General features: G+C 34.9%; 1 protein-coding gene across 1 annotated transcript; it reads right to left on the minus strand.

Annotated features, from left to right (window-relative positions):
* Window positions 1-4,191: 4,191 nt before the first annotated feature.
* Fkbp14 (FKBP prolyl isomerase 14) lies at window positions 4,192-20,388 on the minus strand. The gene is made up of 5 exons (XM_027939718.2): window positions 20,355-20,388; window positions 19,981-20,201; window positions 15,805-15,956; window positions 12,533-12,660; window positions 4,192-6,535 (listed from the first exon to the last, which is right to left on the minus strand). The coding sequence occupies exons 2-5, from the start codon at window positions 20,175-20,177 to the stop codon at window positions 6,377-6,379; spliced, it is 636 nt and encodes a 211-aa protein (XP_027795519.1). The 5' UTR covers window positions 20,178-20,201; window positions 20,355-20,388; the 3' UTR covers window positions 4,192-6,376.
* Window positions 20,389-20,446: the final 58 nt, after the last annotated feature.

Here is a 20,446-nt window from a genome sequence, read left to right on the forward strand (position 1 = left end):
AACAGAAAACCTTGGCTACTACTAGATGTGGCAAGGGGAAAAAAAAAAGAGTACATGACATCCTGTGAGAGACTACATACCTTACAAAATGTAACCAAAAAAAGAAAAAACCTAAGTAAATATTCTGAAGGAATCATTGAGATGAAGTCAGCAGGAGAGAAAATTACTCTCTGGAGAAAATCGGCAATTTCAATTTTGCGAATTTTATTGCAAGATCTTTTTAAAGTTCTCTGTTTTCCTGTCAGTAAAATGGTGCCTCTTATTTAAAGGCAAATCTCCCTGTGTTTGTACTACTGTTTCTCTTGGTTACTCTACATAAATTTGGTTACTGATTTAATTAAATTTAGCTACTAAAGAACCACTTTAAAATCAGAAATGTCTTAAACAGAATGTCTTCTGAAGAAAAATAGCTAGCAACAATTCTAAGAGATAACAATCATAATGGGAAAGAACCACCAGTATGTGGTCAGACATTATAATGTCCTAATCTCCTAACCAAAGATAAAATATAGGTTGAGTTAAATAACATAACATGCACTCTGGCAGAGTAAGTACAATAAATAAATGAGAAAATGCTGTCTAAGAAATTGGAACTAAGCCCCAAAGGGTCTCCTGACTCTTACTTCATTCTTTATAATAATGAAAACTATCCCTCAATACCTCAATTTATGTTGTGCATACATCTATTTTTACTGCAACTGTTTACTAGAGAAAAAAAAAAATCTTTATACTACTGCAGGGTGGAATTTTCTATTAATGAAATGACTTGTTAATTCCCAGAAATCTCCAAGTGGGATATAATTTAGCTGCTACTAGAGACCAAGGGGACCTCACTCACTTTATTAAGGAGTTTTAGAGAAAACCCTCAGCTAATAGCTCATGTCACTTGTTTTTAGATCATATAAAACAAAATTGATGTTAGTCCAGTCTGCAGGCACTTAGATTGGCTTTATAGATGACAGGCTGACTCACCCTCATGAGCGTCATCTTTTTTATTCCGGAGGCTTATTAGCAGTTCATTGGCAAGGGAGAGACTACATACCTTACAAAATGTAACCAAAAAAAGACACACACACACACACACACGCACACACACACATGCGCACACACACGCACACACACATACACACACACACAAAAAAAACTGGTCATCAAATGAATCCAGGTGCCAGAATCTTCCAACAGGTTTTATCCCTTCTTTTAGCAATAATCAATAATCTAAAGATACCAAATGAGCCATTCAATTTCTTCAGTAAAACTCAAGCTAAGGCAAGGGTATGGGTATCGTTGGTTTTACATGAAGAACTACCTGTACTAAGAATTCTACTTATGAGTGAAACAGAAAGGTAAGCTAAGTACAGAATAATAGACTCCAAAGGGACACAGGAATTTTAACTGCATGTTAAAGACAAGTTTTCAGAGAGGGGGAATTATATACTAGAGAAAGTATTTCAATTACTATCTTTGGTACAAAACTATATATACATAGTATATGCATAGTATATACTGTAGGTTGAATATGCTTTATCCAAATGCTTGAGACAAGAAGTATTTTAGGACCTTAGTTTTTCTGGGATTTCACAGTGTTTATATAGATTTTACTGGTTAAGCAACCATAATCTAAAAATCCCAAATCCAAATGCTCCAAAATCCTAAACTCTTTGAGCATCATGTTTCTCTCTCTCTCTCTTTCTCTACCCCGCTCCCTTTCAGAAGAATAGTTTATATTCTCTTAACTCTAACTAAACAGAGGGCAGATTACAGATAATTCTGAAAAATATTGAAGAGTAGTTTGGGGGAACATCCAGTGTCCTTTTCTCTCTCCTAGTAGGGAAGATGTCCACAAAAACAAACTTACTGACCATCTAACTTTTCACTGCATGATTTTTTTTTTTTTTTTTTTTTACTCTGGGCCAGACACAGTGGCACATTCCTATAATCCCAGAAGCTCAAGAGGCTGAGGCAGGGGGATCATGAGTTCAAAGCCAGCCTCGGCAAAAGTGAGGTGCTAAGCAACTCAGTGAGACCCTGTCTCTAAATAAAATATAAAAAGGGTTGGGGATGTGGCTCAGTGGTCGAGTGCCCCTGAGTTCAATTCCCAAATTCTTACTCTGGGAAAACAGCATCTCCATACAATTTATCTTTTTGAATGTATATTCATTTTTAGGTACAATTCATTGCACAATGCTTTTTGAATGAATGTTCATAGAAGAGAAAAATAAAGAAAACTGTATATTCAAGGGCAGGAAACCACTAACATTATCTCTCAAATGGTTTTTGAATCATCTGCAGAAGGATCAACTAGCAAGTGCGTTATAGGCAAATTCATGGGCCAGATCCAAGAATTAATCAGAATCTCTGGAGAGAGGGTTCAGCAATCTGCATTTTTCACACATCCTATATGATCCTGGTATATCCTAAACTAAAAATCACTGCTACATTACTGCCAGCTTAGGAAATAAGGTACATCTTTCCTTGAATTTGAGGACTGAGCTGTGAAACCAATGTTTACTAAGGTCTCTTGCCACAGTCACTCTGATTTAAGGAACTGGAGGTGGCAGAAGCAAAGATGAAAAAGACAAACAGTATTTGATTTTATTTGCAGTGCTGGGGATCAAATGACACATGATAGGCAAGCATTCTACCACTGAGCTATACCCCCAGAGCAGAGACAAAATAATTTCCCTTCAAATAAGACCCCAAATTCATATGTAAGAATATGTGGATTATCATGTACAACCATAAGAATGGGAACTTATACTCCATACATGTATAATATGTCAAAATACATTCCTCTGTCATGTAACATAGTTAAAAAGAATAATTTTTTTTTAAAAAGAATATAGGGATTTTTGTACTAAAAATACTAAAATCCTAAAAATAATACTACTACAGATATTAAGAGACAAAAGTACTATCATACTAATGTTTTCAAATGGCATAAGAATTAATAATCATGTTTGACATTTTAGATTTTGATTCCAATTAAAGTGAACAAGAAACAAAAAACAAAACAAAATTCAAAACTTGTGTTCAAGTGCTCTGCTTCTCTGAGAAAAAAAGTAGTTCTTTTAAATTTTTTTCCAGGTAATTATGACAATGCTAATTAGCTTTTTTAATAAAAAGGTGAGAGAAATATTTTTTTCCCCATAACAAGACATCAAATTCCTTCTCTTCTTGCAATTTCCAAGCACTAAGAAGTCACCCACCCTCAATTCATAAGGGGAGGACAGCATGCAGATATGTAAATAGCATTACGGATGTAAGTAATATCCTGCATCATGAAAAGAAGGAAAGTACAAATTAATTTACACATAAAAAGATCAACATGGCTGATTGCTTCATCTGAACCAGAAATCTCTTTTTTTTTTTTTAAGTTTTATGGCTACCCAACATTTCAATTATTCATATAAGACATTTTATAGCACTCATTTACGCACTAGGCATGAATCATCATAATGTCCACATATTATAAATACAATAAAATCTCAAACCAAAACAACAACCATCTTCTCCTCTCCCCCCAAAATTCTCCAATGCTAAAAATTCAGTCAACTATCACCCTTAATGCTCAAGGTTTAATGCTAACTTCAAAACAACTTAAAACATGGCTGACAAATATATACCTAAGCAAAGTAGATAATCAGAACCACACTCTAAGTGTCACTGTACCCCTCTCCTTCTACTACCTATCCATCTTCCTCACTTATTTAGACATAAACCCCAGAATGACAACTAAGAGGGAATCGGGGTGTAGCCCTGTGATATAGAATGTGCTTAGCATGCACGAGGCCCTGAGTTTAATCCCCAGCACCAAAAAAAAAAAAAGGAAAAAGAGAAGAAAATTAATAAAGCTGCTGAAGAGATTGCTTCTTTAAGAATTTTTTCATGCCTGACTTTGTGGCTTACAACCTGTAATCACAGCAGCTCAGGAGGCTAAAACACAAAGATCACAAATTTAAAGCTAACCTGGGCAATTCAGTGAGACTCTGTCTCAAAATAAAATTACAAAAGAAAACAGCTATGGATGTAGCTCAGTGGTAGAGCATTTGCCTAGCATGCACAAGGCCCAGTACTGCAAAGAAAAAAAACAAAACAAAACCATAAAACAAAACCCAAGAATTTTCACAAACCCATTATTTCCCAAATAAACTTTATTTTGAAAAAAATACTACAACATAGTCATATAAACTTAAATATGACACACAGAACAGTAACAGTGAGTCAAATTATATACATGTGAAGTCACAGTTCATGTCAGATCATTCCTACTAATGGAAGGGTACAAAGGTACAGCTAAACCAAAAATGCAGACAACTTAAACACAACCACAATATATGTATAAGTTTTCATTTTGTACTTAAGTACAAATGTTTAGATGAGACTTGATAAAAATTCACACAAGATAAAAAAAATATGCTTCCCAAATAATCAAAATTTATTTTACTTTTCTCACTGTCACATAGATGACATCAGTAATGTCTATACAAAGTAGCACCACGGGTCAAGCTACTTTCCTTTGTGATTCAACATGATGCTTTCTGTATCTTGACTTAGAACCTCTCCAGGTGCAGGAAAATGGAGTAATGACTTAATAATTTTCAAGATAGAAGTGATTTATTCAGAGAAAGGTGTTGTAGTATATAGCCTTCTAAGAATTCCATGTGTTATTGAGAAAAATATCAATATGTAATCAGTGAAAGCAGCATATATATAATTGTTCATAATTCTTTTAAAAAGTGGAAGTAAATAGGAATAAAAGAACGAAGGTAACATAACATCTGGAACCTCTCACTGTTTGGGGTATCTGAGGCAATTCAGAGCCAATCCCGAGATTTTCTATGAAGTCAGGGCCATTCCTGAATCATGGGGAAAATTCTAATTCTCCAGAAACAACCAGGGAACAGTTTCAAAGGATAAGGACCCTAGCTACAATGGATTCAAACAGATTTACCCAGTCTTTCATTAGTAGAGGGCAGCAGAAAGACACTGAACTTAGGGACTGTAAACTGGTTCTACATGTTAACTGTTGACCTTGGACATAATAATCCATCTCTTGGAATGACGGTTTTCTCATCTCTAAGTAGAAACTGTAAGATCCAGCTTATTGCATAGACTTCAGAGCAATGAGAATCAAAGACAATATAATGCACTTGATGGGAGGGGAGTAAAATTTAGTGGCAGAGAGTTTGCCTCAAGTGTGCGTCGCCCTGGGTTCTACACCCAGCAGCACACACACAAACTAATAACAATAATGCACCTGATGATTTTGTAAATTATAAGGGACTATTCCTAGTAAATGAAGATCTGGGGACTTCTTTCTTAAATATTAAGGATAAAAGTCAATTTGAGATAATATTATAAAAATCATTACTTTTTAAAACCAGGACAGGTGTCTATTCAATAGTAGCTGCTAAACGTCTACCTCACTTTTTGATGAGTCATAAATGCGAAAAATTTGTTGGCTTATTAATTTATCTTATAATACAACATTATTATGCAATAATCTACTTGTTGTAAACTGTATTCATTAAAGAACCAGGAGAGTAATCTGCTAGGCTTAAAAAGTAAACATTGGATATAATACAAACTTTTTACCACAACTACAATAATTTGATATTTCATTATAAATAAAGAAACATATAAATGATTTGTCCATTTATCTTAACCGGCCATTAGTCATGAGGAATCCAACTCCATGAAGCCTAAGTCTTAGGCAGAATATTCCAATGCACATCTGCTCCTAGTTCCCAACTCTTACTTCAGCATTGCACACCTCCTTAGTAAAACAGTAGCTGTCAACAAATAAAAGTCCACCCTTTTCATTCTGTCCTCAAGCAGAGATTCAGAGGCAGTCAAAGACAAACTCTTTCATTATAACCTGTAAAGGGCAAGCCCTGGGCTATTGCAAAAGGTTTTTCAAATATGTCAGTATCTAACTTTGAGAAAATAGAGGGAAGCAAAAATGAAGGGGGCTAATTTATGCTATAGCCTGGTCTCATGCTGTGCCATGTTTCCAGTTACAATATTTTCAAATTGCAACAAAACAAGTAAAAGAAGGCTTCATATGTGAAAGCAGAAAATGTCCCAGAAGTCTTCTATTCAAAGACAAATTAGTTGTTTTTTCCCCAATAACTTACCCCAAAGAAACGAGTACTTGGAAACCCTGAGGGGTTCTTTAAATCATAGCCAGAAAAATTATATATATATATATATATGTGTGTGTGTGTGTGTGTGTGTGTGTGTGTGTGTGTATACATATATATACACACACACACACACACACAAAGAACAGAATGATGTTAAAAAATAAGTCTTTAAGGACAACAGCCTTCTCTTTAAAGATGAATGTTCTATAACATTGGCAGACATATCTCTACAACTCATCATGTGTATATGTAAATTCTCTGGCAGATATAAATCCATCTTTGTCTTCATCTTCTTTATCAAAAATATCCTCCACCAAAACATCATGATGACTCTCATTCACCACTGCACCATGCTTTTCAAACTCTTTCTTTAAATACACTTTAACCTACAAAATAAAAAATCTCATTAACAACTTTGATTAAGAAGATACCACACTGTTAATCAATATCATAGACATTGACTGGTAGTTCATTTAAATAATATATAAAGTGCCAATTTCTTTATGCTTTATTGCACTAGTAAGAGAATTATAAGAGTTTTTACCCCTTAAAAACTGTTGTTATACTACCATGGTAGAGACACAAAATATTGCTGAGGCAAAGATAAGCTTACACATATAAATCTTACATCAAATGGTAGGTTTTTATTATCTCAAACACACACCATGAACACACAGTACCTACTTTTTTGTTTGCTTGTGTCAGACGTAGAACTCACTTTTATTCTTGTAATTTTACACTTGAAAGTTGACATTCAATCTCATAATCCACAGTTAGCAACTAATTTATAAACATTTTTTATTTGTTGTTTTTAAATATACCTAACAGTGGAGTGCATTTTGACGTATTATATATACATAGAGTACAACCCATTCCAATTAAGATCCCATTTTTGTGGTTGTACATAATGTGGAGTTACACTGGTTACGTATTCATACATAAGCAAAGGGAAGTTTTGTCTGATTCATTCTACTGTCTTTCCTATTCCGTTCCCCTCTCCCTTTCCTTCATTCCTTTTTTTGTCTAATCCAGTGAACTTCTATTATTCCTTCCCTACCCTCCCTTGTTGTTGGTTAGTTAACATCTACATACCAGAGAGAACATTCAGGCATTGGTTTTTTGGACTGGCTTATTTCACCTAGCATGATATTCTCCAGTTTCATCCCTTTACCAGCAAATGTCATAATTTCATTCTTCTTTATGACTAATATTCCATTATAAACATTTTTTAATCCTTAAACTGTACATTAAGATCCTCTGACCCTAAATTTATCACTCTCCTTCACATCTGAAGAAAATTATTAATTTATTAAGTTCCACACATAGTCCCATTGACATACATTTAATACTGAAGTCCTATACTCACAGTATAATTAAGAATCATTAGTATCAAACTAGCCTGAAACCTGATTGTGTTCCTGGATCAGGGTACCTGTAGTAAATCCATAAATCCAAATTAAGACACGAAATTAAACTAGGGTGTATAAAACTTATTAAAAATATTTCTAGGCGGATGCAGTGGCACATGCCTGTAATCCCAGCAGCTCAGGAGGCTGAGGTCGGAGGATCTTGAGTTCAAAGCCAGCCTCAGCAAAAGTGAGGTACTAAGCAACTCAGTGAGACCCTTTCTCTAAATAAAATACAAAATAGGGCTGGGGATGTGGCTCAGTGGTCAAATGCCCCTGAGTTCAATCCCTGGTACCAAAATAATAATAATAATAATAATAATAATAATAATAATAACAACAACAACAACAATAATAATAATAATTATTATTATTATTATTCTAAGCAGAGTAAAAATTAACATTAAAATCTTATTAAATTTGGGGGGTTAGGATATAGTTCAGTGGTAGCACATTTCCTTAGCATACACAAGGCCTCCTTGTGTATGCTCCACAAAAACAAAACAATTATTAAACTTCAGCCTTATAATATTTTATTCAATGAAGCTTTCAAAATACCTCAATTAATTGGGAAGAATAATACGTAGTAATTTTTTTGTCTAGCACTTAAAAATGGTTATGAAATTACTATCACTTTTTAAACATCAAAGTATGCTATAGATATTTTACTTTTCTGCTAGACTTGGCTAATATCTTCTATGGAAAAACACCAAAACTATTGAGTAAAATATACTTTTAACTCAAGAGGTACTTGATTAACTTTCCTGAATTTATCAGTATCATTACCAAAATCTTCTAGGATTTATTTTTGTTTGTTTATTTTTAGTTCTGGGGAATAAAGCCAGGGTCCCACACATGCTGGGCAAGTGCCCTACCACTGACCTACATTCCCCATTTCTCTTTCAGGAATTTTTAAGATTTGATTCCATAATTATAGTTCTAGTTTACAAAACTGTAATTTTATAGTTCAACTTATGAAAAGGAAAAAATGTGCTCATAATCAACTTCTTATGTATTTTTTTTGGTCCCTCAATAATCAAAGGAGATTCTAAACAAATTATGCTACATGTTTCCTGACTTAATATAAAAAGCTACACTTTCCATTATCCAAACTAAGAAATATTATAGAAATGAAAAATTATTCATTCTGAAGTGTCCATGTATGTCTGTTGGTAGGTCTGCCTAGAATCTTTCCAAATTTTTATATCAAGAGATTTTAATCAACTATATACTAGAATCAAACTAAATAAGGAAAAACTTATATTTTGCAAAAATAGGGCTAGAAGTGTTATCTTGGTTATAGAGCACTTGCCTAGTATGCATGAGGCCCTGGGTTGGATGCCCAGCACTGCAAAATAAAATATAAATAATTAAGTTAAACCATTTCCCAATATGTTTGATAAAAGTAAGCTACTCATTTTCATTTGTATTCCACTGAAGACACTACTGATCAATCCAGTTTTTTTTTTTTTTTCTATGCAGTCAACCATGGAATTCTTTAGCATGGTTGGGATGTGTACTTGCCATTCTTATTTGTTTGTGTATTTATTTGTTTGTTTGTTTTGGTGCTAGGGAGTGAACCCAGGGCCTTTTACATGCTAAACATATGCTCTGCCCCTGAGGTCTGCCCCCAGTTCCAAAATTCTTTTTTTCTTTTTGGTGTGTGATACTGAGGATTGAACCCAAAGCCTTGGAAAATGCCAGACAAGCTTTCTACCACTGAACTACATTCCCAGCCCTTTTTATTTTTTATTTGAGACAGGATCTCACTATGTTACCCAGGCTAGCTTTAAGTTTGAGATCCTCCTGTCTCAAATTCAAGATCCTTCTGCCTCAGCCTTCCTGAGTAACTGAGATTACAAGTATATACAATCAAACCTAGCTCCCAGAATGTTTTAAGATTGACAATGGCTAGAGTGATGACTTCTGTTTGGACCCTGCTCTCCTTTACTGTTTGGAAGTAGTTTTGGTACTAAGAATAGCTGTCTAGTTGCCAGTTCTTTTCTCACATCAAATTCTTCCGCTGCTCATATGGCTTTAAAATAATCCTGATTAGCTAGGTGCAGTGGCACATGCCTGTAATTCCAGCAACTCTGGAGGCTGAGGCAGGAGGATCACAAGTTCAAGGCTGGCCTGGGAAACTTAATAAGAACCTGTTTCAAAATAAAAAGGGCTAGGATGAAGCTCCATGGTTGAGTACACCTTGGTTTAATTCCCAATGCAAAACAAACAAAAAAAGGAATAATCCATTGGTTCTAAAAGACAGAATTTACATTCTAATGTATGATTCATTCTATGAAGAGATTTCTTTGGAAAGGCATATGAAAATCTGATTTTTAATACAGAAGTAGCAGCAAAAATTAATCTTGTGTGTAAGACTACTCCAAATTACTCTCAGTGCCAAAAACATACACGTGGAAGCCTTTAATACAGGATCTACACTTCTTAGAGAATATCTTGCACAGAACCTCTTAAAACAGAGCATGGCAGTGGGGATAACTTGTTTTCTTAATTTAAGATGTTTACCTATTGCTTGCATAACATGTGTAAAAAATATTTGTAATTTCCAATATTCCTCTGAGAAGACCTTTTTGCATTCCTTCAACAGATGGTGTTTATTCAAAATCCACTGCAAAAATAGGAGCTCTGCTAAAAGGTACCTGCTGAGGAGTGGCCTGCAGAGTGACCATAGACCCAGCCTGACCAGTAACGCTGCTACTCTACCAGCTTGGCTTGGTGACCGATCCATAGTGCCTGTTGTTAATCTGAATCTAAATAAAGCTGAGCATTTGGAAGACAGATGTCTTTCGATCCATTGAATGAACTAGATCTTCTTTTCTATCAAGAGTCAGAAGTCCAGACACTCCTAAAAGCAGATTAATTGTGGCTCTGGTAAAATACTTGAATAAATGTCTAAGAATAGAAGAAATATGCAATACTGACTGAGCCTTATCCTGAAATTCCAGTCTCAAAAATTAGAGTAAAGTCCAATCTGATAAATGCCTAGACTATAAAAATTTTTTATTTTCATTAAGATGTTTAAAAATATAAACAAAACACTGCTCCCCATTCCTCATCAGATTCACCACAATGCAATTCAACCTGTATTGTCATTTTTAATAATATACACTCTGTCTATATAGTTTCAATTCCTTCTCCCCCGACCCCCAACATGCAAACATATGTTGCACATTTAAGTGGTTTAAAATAGTTTAAAATAAAGAAAAAAGGATGATGAAACTCTATGGATTAATGTAGATGCTCTCTCTATATATGAATAAAGCAAGTTGAACAATATGTATAATGTGCTACCTTTGTTGGAGGAAAAAGGAAAATAAGAACATGCATTCACATAAAGAAACACTGGAAGGACACACTAGAAATCAATGAAATTGGATGTTGTGGGGACTCACAGGGAAGAAAAGGTCATGGGTAGGGAAAGATTTCTTATTTACTAATTTATATTGGGTTGATTTTTTAAAATTTTTTTTTAAAAATTCTTTTTGGTTATAGATGAACACAATATCCTTATTTTATTTATTTTATTTTTATGCGGTGCTACACATGGAACCCAGTGCCTCGCACATGCTAGGCAAGCACTCTACCACTGAGCTGCAGCCACAGCCCACTTGGGTTGATTTTTAAACCATGTGAATGTGTTGTATATTCAAAATTTTTAATGAAAAGAAATTGTAATTTATCTTGGATTAAAAAAAGAGGATTGGGGGCTGGGGTTGTGGCTCAGTGGTAGCATGCTTGCCTAGCACATGTGAAGCACTAAGTTCGAACCTCAGCACCATATAAAAATAAATAAATAAATAAAGATACTGTGTCCAACTACAACTAAAAAAAGAAAAAAACACATATATATGTATGTATGTGTATATGTATATGTATGTATGTGTATATATATATGTATATATATATATATACACACACACATATATAATGAAATTCCAGTATATATATATATATATATATATATATATATATAAATTTACATATCTCTCTATATATGTATATATAGATATATAAAGGGCATATAAATGGTAACATTATGAGTGTGATAAATTTAGTGGGTGCTGATCATGACCCCAGGGTTCTTAAAAAATTGACTTATTTGAGACTTAATCATTTCCTGGCCATTAGAATAAAATTGACCAAAGCATTAAAAAAAGACTTGACATCTGACCAGCCAGGCCAGCATAGAGAGTGTAAGTAGGTAAAAACCCAAACCAAAAATAACATAGAGATAAATATCCACCTCTACTTATTCTTCCACAGCAGCCAGGCTAAGACAGTATGATCAGTGATGACTGAAAAAGCCTGAGGTACAGAGAGAAGCCCTTCCTCCTACCCAAATACTGTGGGACTGGGGGTAGCTGAGGAAGGTCCCCTACTGGGGAGAACCCATCTCCTTTCTCCAGGTGTGAAGCTGAACAAAACTAGACATACAAGTTGCTTGCCGCTAATCTCAAGGAAATGACTACCAAATGCATTTAACAGCCAGTCTGCAGTTTTAAACAGAAACTGTTCACATGAAATACTTTTCAGAACATCTGTTTCTTATGCAGTAACTACAAATGGGAACTGTGTTACCAGTTTTCAAAGACTCAAGGTGAGAACAAGACACAGTGAATTCCAAGCACCAAAGAGAAAGAAAAAAAGCAAAAGACTGAATGGTGTTTATTTTTCTTTTTGTAGGAGTGTGAATGGAACATGGGCCCTCCAGCCTCTACCCCTGAGCTACATTCCTAGTGCTCAATGGTGCTTTTTAAGTCTCAATATATTTCTTCCAAAACAATGATTTTCCATGAAAAAGCAAACTTTCACAGCATGAATATTTTAAGAAAACTTATAAATAAAAATTTTCCTGAATAAAAATAAATTTTCTTTAAAAATATATTTACAAAAAACTGAACCACGAAAACAAACAAACAAACAACAAGTAGGAATGTAGGCAGAAGGAAGGGTCACCTCTTGTTTAGAGAGTTTCCAGTCATCGTTGAGATCCATTTCTTGGAATGATTCATGTGATCTTGGTCCATTTCGAATTTCTAAGAGATCTATGTTGAATATCAATGTACTCTCTGGGGGAATTTTACCTGTCATTACAAAAGAGGTAGGAAGATTTTATTTAAAATATACAAAAGTTTTAATAACAGAAAACTTATGGTACTGGTCAAATTTTATTTATTTATTTATTTATTATTTTTTTATTGGTTGCTCAAAACATTACAATGCTCTTGACATATCATATTTCATACATTTGATTCAAGTGGTACTTATGGTACTGGTCAAAATATTTTTTAACTGATTAAAATGGAAAGCCAACCTACGATTATCACATATAATGAAGACAATTGTACTCTAGTTAGATTTCACTCAAATAGAATAGAGTAAGGAAGGAATAATCAAAACAAGTACAGCAAAAGTATCTTATTTTTGGCTTGGCAATTAAAAGGAAAAAAAAAAACATAGACACACACACACACACACACACACACACACACACCCAATAACCTGGATACTAAATTTAAAGCATAACTAAGATATTATGTATTATATGTCAAGAATGACTTAAAGGGTCTTAGAAAATTCAGAGTTAATTATATTACAATTGATTTACTAACTTTCAGGTAAGAAAGACCTGACATACAAATTCATACTATGGTCTATCATTTCTATCACTGGGAGACAGTTTAAAATTGAGTGAGCCTGGGTGTCATACTGTCTGGAATTGAAGTTTACATTAGCTCATCTCTAAGCCTCAGTTCTTACATTTGTAAAATACAGATGATAATAGGAGTCTGTTGGGAAGATGAAGGGAGAAAATCCATACAATAAAATAAAATATTCACCAATGTGCTTGATAAATAGTAAGTTCTCAATGTACATTACTGAGATATAATTTTCTAACAACCTTTACAAAGAATGCAGGAAAATTCATAATTCTCAAAAAGTTAGGAAACACCTCTTCTGATATAGAACATCACACAAAAATTGCAGATATGTTGAAGAAATTAAAATGAACTTCTGAGAAGGTGATAACAGATCTTTAAATGTGAAAAGAGCTTTGTTAAAGTCCCAGGGTACTGAAAAGCAACATTAAACCCTTTTGGGAAGCAGGGACAATTGATGTTTGAAACTTATTTACTCTTAACTATATTTAATATAAAGGTTTGGGTCAACTTGTTACATGTTTCTTAGTTGTCCCCCCACCCTTGTATTTCCATAAAAGAGCATTTGCAAGTTTTAAAGGGACAACACTTACACTGTTATCATTCCAGCTTACCTTTCCAGCTGGAAACAGAGAAGGGACATGCATTACTAGATCGGTGAGAAAACCGGTATCTTTCCAAGGAGGCATGCAAGCAAGTACTAAAAGACTAAAAATTAGTGTTAAATTCATATTAGGGGAATTAGTTTCATGGCAATAAGTTTGAAGATGACTCAAATTTAGATCTCTACATGTTATAAAGTAAAATGAGTTAATACAGTATGGAGAAAGACTAATAGATTAATTCAACATATATAAATATTTAAGTTGAGACAATAAAGACACAGGATAGTGAAAAAAAAATACTTTCAAGCTTTAGAGAAACGTTTCCTAGATATTCAATTTTCTTCTCTGAAGAGGGCTATAATTAAAATAAGAACTGAGTTTGGCTAGTAAATCCTATTCTATGAGTACAACTTCTACTTTAGAATATGTTATGATTCATATAAAGCACCTAGTTTCCTTCTCAGGACACTGGGGATAGAGACCTTGATCCATACTTTGTTAAACTTAGACCTAAGGACCTAAGAAATCTATATCATATCAGAGTGGTTCTCTATCTGGTTCTGAGATCTACTTAACTTTTTTTCTTTATTATATAGTTAATACTTGCTCATTGTAGAGAACTTGGAAGAGAGAACCAGAAGTAAATATAATTCCCAGTATCACAGTCCATTGTTAACATTCTTATTTATTTTCTTATAATTCTCTTTCTCTGTGTACATAGTTTTTCCTATACTTATTACCATAGTATACATATTATAAGTTTTCTACTTTTATATTATACATGTTGATCTAATTTTTAAAAAATCTTGGAAAATGCTAGTTTTTAGGAACTGGGGTACATTTATTTTTGCTGAAGTCTTATCATTACATACTTAGGCTGTTTCTAATTTTTTGGTAGCAGTGATGAATACCCCTCTTGACAAATCTTTTAATATCTGATTATCCCCTCAGATCACATTCCAAACAAGGGAATTATAGCACTAACACACCAAACATCTAAAGGCAGCTTGGTAAAATCACCAAGTAGCCTTTAGAAATTGCATGGGTTGGGCTAGGGTGGTGGCTCAGTGGCAGAGCGCTTGCCTGGCATGTATGAGGCACTGGGTTTGATTCTTAACACCACATATAAATAAATGAATAAAATAAAGGTCCATCAACATCTAAAAAATAAAAATAAAAAAAAAAAAAGAAAGAAATTGCATGGGTTCCCACTTGAACACCAGGTATATGTATCTACCCTGGAACAAACTGGTAAGAAGGTTCTTTGGCCCAGTCAGCTGGCTTGCTTCTGCTTTGCGACAGAGAATTAATTCATTTCAAGTTACACCATTATTTTTAAATAAATTAATGAAACTTTTATAAATATATTTTAAAATGAGAATAAAAAGAACCCCTAATAAGAGCTGTGCTGTGGGAGACTTGGTGGTTGTAAGCCACATACAGCCCACATGTCAAACCATAACCAGTATCTTCATAATCTATATTTCAAATGTTAGACTCATCAAAACACTTACGTTGAGTGATATTTCTTTTTTCAATGTTAAACAAATTGGTGAGTTTTGGTTTGGGAGGGTGAAAAAGTTCAGGAGACACATGGCAATGATATTTGCACAATGATGTGAATGCCATTGAACTCTGTACTTAAATATGGTTCAAATAATAAATGTATATTATACAAAATTTTAAAAATTACCATATTGGTGGTTTACTATTAGTATTAATAGAGTTCAAGGTTTCAGAACCTCATTTCATTGTTAGCTCAGTTTTTCATTTTGTTGTTATGGCCTTAATTGGCCATTTTAAGTGATTATCAAGAAATAATCATATTTCCTAAAGGAATGTAGATAGCCCTCGATTTTTTTCTAGGGAAAAGAAAAAAACACATAGTAGTTACTCTAACTTCTGCCTCTGAATTCAGAGAAGAACTCTAGTGCTATAGTAAATAAAATAAAAATGTGATTACCTTTTCCTTCTTTTCCATATCCCAGGGCAGGAGGAATAATGAGCTTTCTCTTCTCTCCTACGCACATTCCCTTCAAGCCCTGGTCCCAGCCTTTGAGAGCCTCCAGGATGCCCAAGGTAAACCAAATGGGCTGACCATTGTTATGTTTATGACTATGAGAGAAAGAAAACATATTAGAATTTTTTCCCCCTAGTTCTGGGGACTGAACCCAGGACCTCATGCATACAGGCAAGCGCTCTATACATTAGAACCAGTTAGGAACTTTAAAAAAAATATATGGTTCATTTAGTCCAACCAAGCATCAGAAATTAATAAAAACAGCTATTGTATTTTTTTAACTTTATTTTATTTATTATGTGGTGCTGAGAATCAAACCCAGTGCCTCACATAGGCTAGACAAGCACTCTACTGCTGAGCCACAACCCCAACCCTAAAACAGCTATTCTTTTTTTGCCTACACACACCCCTGACTTCATAGTAATTCAATCCATTACCTATCTTTCTTGATGAAAATTTGATAAGAGTTGACTCAGCTGGAGAAGGGTGGAGGGAATAATAATAATGAACAACTGTTTGTACATTTACTGTGTACCAGGTTTTATTCTAAATTTGCCTCTTTTAACTCTAACAATGATCCTATAATTGGTTGGTACCTTTGGGGGACTGCTTCCAGAACCTATCCCTCTATCCCCAGCCTCCCAATGCCAAAAGATGCTCAAGTGTGTAGTTTTTGCATATAACCTACTGTATATGTTAACTCATCTCTAGAGTACCTGTAATACCTAATACAAACATAGTGCTATGTAAATAGTTGTTATACTATATTGTTTAGGTAATAATGACAAGATAAAAACTCTGAACATGTTCAATACAGACATACTCTTTTTCAAATATTTTTGATCCATGATTGGGAATGCATGAACCTGTAGACAGGGCCAACTGTACCATATAACCCCCTTGTATAAAGGAGGAAATGGAGGTTAAGTGTGCTGTATTTGACCTTAAATATTCCTAACTCTGAAGATTAAGATCTTAGGCACAAAGTTATGCTGTCCCAGGAAGACCACTTAGGTTGCAGACCAGGAAGAAAATAATGGAAAATAGTTGCAATGGGGAAGGAGGATGAGAGCCTAAGGAGATATACAGCCTGCTCATGGTTCTGATGGGTGGGAAAGTATGTTCTTCATCCCTGAGTCACCACTCACATAAAGCCTAATTTTTTCCCGAAAAGTCTATGTGGGGATTTGTAGGGGAGCCAGGAATAGAGGCTCTTCAAGCTCCAGAGAGAAAGGAAATAGTTAGGATATTCTGCTACATGAATTATCAGAGAGGCCAGCATAAGAAAATCAACCTGCTAAGCTCCTGGGGACCTCAAGGGCTAAGTAGGTCTCAGTCCCAAATAGCTCCCTTTTAGTAAAATAAATAAACTGCTGTATTCAAAGATAATCTCATAGATGAGAATAATAAGTCATTCTATTAGGTTTGTGGGTACCATGCTTACAAAATCTTGGTAAATGATACTTTTTTCCTCTTTTCTTTTCTGATCAAAGAAACAAAATACCAACCTTAGAAAATCTGGTAAGGCCAGGAAAAGAATAAAGAAGAAGGAAACAATCTTTTATCCAACATTAACTACATTTGGGCACATTTCTTCATAAGGCTAAGCTATTTACCATATAGACTGTGATTCTAGAAACAGCACATATGCTTTATAGGTTAATCATTTCATAACAGAGTTAGCATCTTCTGACCATTTATGTGTAGCCTGCAAGACAACAATCCCCTCATAAGGTACTAGAACAGTAATAGTAAACTGCTAAATAATATCTCATGACTACCACAAAAATCACTACCAGTTTTTGGTCCTACAACCTGAAAGAAATTAGCCTAGGTGTAAAAAAATTAGACTAGAAATAAGAATGTAACTTAAGGCTGTCTCCACCACCACAGGGACAGGATGTGAGCCATTGGGGTCCCCAGTGTGAGCGAGCTGGTGAGAGAGGCCAGCAACTGCTAGCACAGCACAGTGGGGAAGCATGGTGGCCACCAAGTATTTCTGATGACTAACCTCATATAGACATACTTTTAGAATCCAACAAGACATAGCAAAATCCAGTCCGAGTAGATGAGAAAGCCAGGAATAAAGAGAAAGTAAGACAGAAGCCAGGACCAAGGTGGTTCTAACCAAGAGAGCAGATCCAGTTGAGCTTAGAACAATATTTTTGAAGACATGGATCCCTGTGAAGCAGCCTCAGCAGGAATAATACTCAAGCACACTAGATATCATACAAGCTCATTTTCTTGGTTTCTTATTTCTACTTACTTGGTGGTATTGGGCAGTGAATGATTCTATAATAAAAGTCTCCTTCAGGTCAGCACATTTACCTTATTGAACTGAAATTAAAATACTCCCAAAAGGAAAGGCCACTTTTGAAAAGGTAATAAAAGCAAAATACGTAGACTTTTCTAAATATTGTTAAAAGGCACCCATGCTGACTGGAATAGGGAGTTCAGGTATCAAGTTGAGACCTTGATGTGTACTGATATGGGTTAGAAGGTTATTAATTCTGTCAGCCTCCCTTTTCTCATCAAAATGTGTCAGTATTAAAAAGAAAACTGAGGGCTGGAGATAGAGCCCTTGTCTGACATGTGCAAGGGCCAGGGTTTGATCCTCAGCACTGCAAAAACAAAATGGAACACCAAGAATAAAAAAGATGGAGACATAAGGGAACTCAAATACTGACAGGATATTTGATACTAAGGTATTGTCATTAATTGATTTTTAAGCTGAATACTGATATTCTGATTCTGAGAAATATACAGAGTCTATCAGAGATAGACACTGAAGCATTTACAGATGAGATCATGATGTCCGAAATTTTTTTTTTAAATAATCAAATTTTGGTGGAGTGGGGAGAATGAATGGACAGTATGATAATTTTTGAAATTGGAAAGTGGAATATTGGGTTTAATATACTGTTCTTTGTACTTTGCATATGTTGGAACATTTTCTAATAAAAAGTCACAAAACCTAGAAAAGGGTTTTTATGTAAGACTTTTATAACTTAAAATTTAAAATGCAATCTCACAATATCTGTTTGGAACTTTTTATCTGAGGTAACAGGATGTATACAAGAGTGACATTCAATTTTCCCAAGCCCTACACAAGAGCGCATCTGAATGCCCAGTAAAGGCAGGATATCGAAAAATGGGTCTAGGATGGGCCATGAAGCTTCATTGAATGTTTTGTACTCTCCCTCATTGAGTCATTTGTCTTCCTCTCCTTTGTATATGATGTACTACTGGAGGACAAGAACCTGCTTCTAGTGATCTCTGCATCTCCAGGACCTGACTTATGGCTATTCAATGAGTTTGACAGATGGATAAATGAATAGATGGGTGAAGTCAAATTTTCAGCATCTTCTTAATCTCCAGTAAAGGGCCTAACACGAAGGAAATGCTCACTTAACGCTTTGGGAATGAAATGAATGGAAACAATGCCTGATTGGAAATCATTACACTTGTAAACCTGTTCCATGTTGCAATTTCTTTGTTTATGGAACAGAAATGACAGTATAACCACCTGAAAATCTTTCTTGTAAGACTTTTATAATTACACCTGCTCCATCACTAAAATCTGATTTTCAGAAGCAAGACTAATGAAATCATGGTCTGTGCATTGACTAAAATGTTATCAATCAAAACAAAAGTTAAATAGGTCAATGAAATAGCATTAGTATGTTTTATAAACAGGCAAATAAACAACTGTGTATTTGGCTCTTAAAGTTGCTATGAAAAGTTTTAAGTAAATATCACCTACACCAGATTAAAAATGGAATTAATTCATTTTCCCTAAGAAACAGAGTTTGAGTCATGAAAATTCTTTTAAGCCTAAATACACCCCTGGATATTTCTGCAAAATTTCAGATTCTAGTTATGATTTTTATAATAGAAAGTTAACAGTTTTATGGAGAGCACATGTTCCCAATAAGTCCTTCAAAGGCCTCATGATACAGAATTGGCTTTAGACAATTTTTTTCCCCCAAAGAAGGGAATTAGATATTTCAGTTTTTTGAAAAGAGAAGTAGAACCAACTATATCCAACCTTTCTGGCAGGACAGCTGGCGTAGGCGGGTGGGTTCTTTATTAATTTACCTGCGAGGCATAATTACTTACGTGGAGTGAAATAAGGTGCCGTCCTTTTCTAAGTAACCCTCATAGTGCACCAACATCAAATCCCCTCCTTTCGTTTTGCGATGGCAGATGAACGGCTTCTGGAGAATTTCAATTTTCACTTCTGGCTCAGGGATCAGAGCCCCACTCAAAGAGGGGACTAACAGCGTCAAGACCGCATTCCACAAGAATAACCTCATGTTGTTGGAGCTGGAAAGAAGTCCCTACGAAAACAGAGAAAGGGCCCCTGACTTCATAGAGTTAAAATTTAGCTGAAGAATTAGGGCCGAGGACCTCTGGCAAGTTGAGGACTCCCCCCCTCTTCGGAGACGTGGCACTTCTACTACCAGCAACTTTCCCACGCACAGCAAACTCACCTTAAAGAGTTAAACCCAAGCGGGACCTGACTGGTTCTTACATTGTGGCCCTTGGGAAGAGCGGTCTTCCATTGGCTAGTGGTGCTGTCCCT

This window comes from Marmota flaviventris, chromosome 1 (assembly GCF_047511675.1).
Source record: "Marmota flaviventris isolate mMarFla1 chromosome 1, mMarFla1.hap1, whole genome shotgun sequence".
In the NCBI taxonomy this organism is placed as follows: Eukaryota; Metazoa; Chordata; class Mammalia; order Rodentia; family Sciuridae; genus Marmota; species Marmota flaviventris.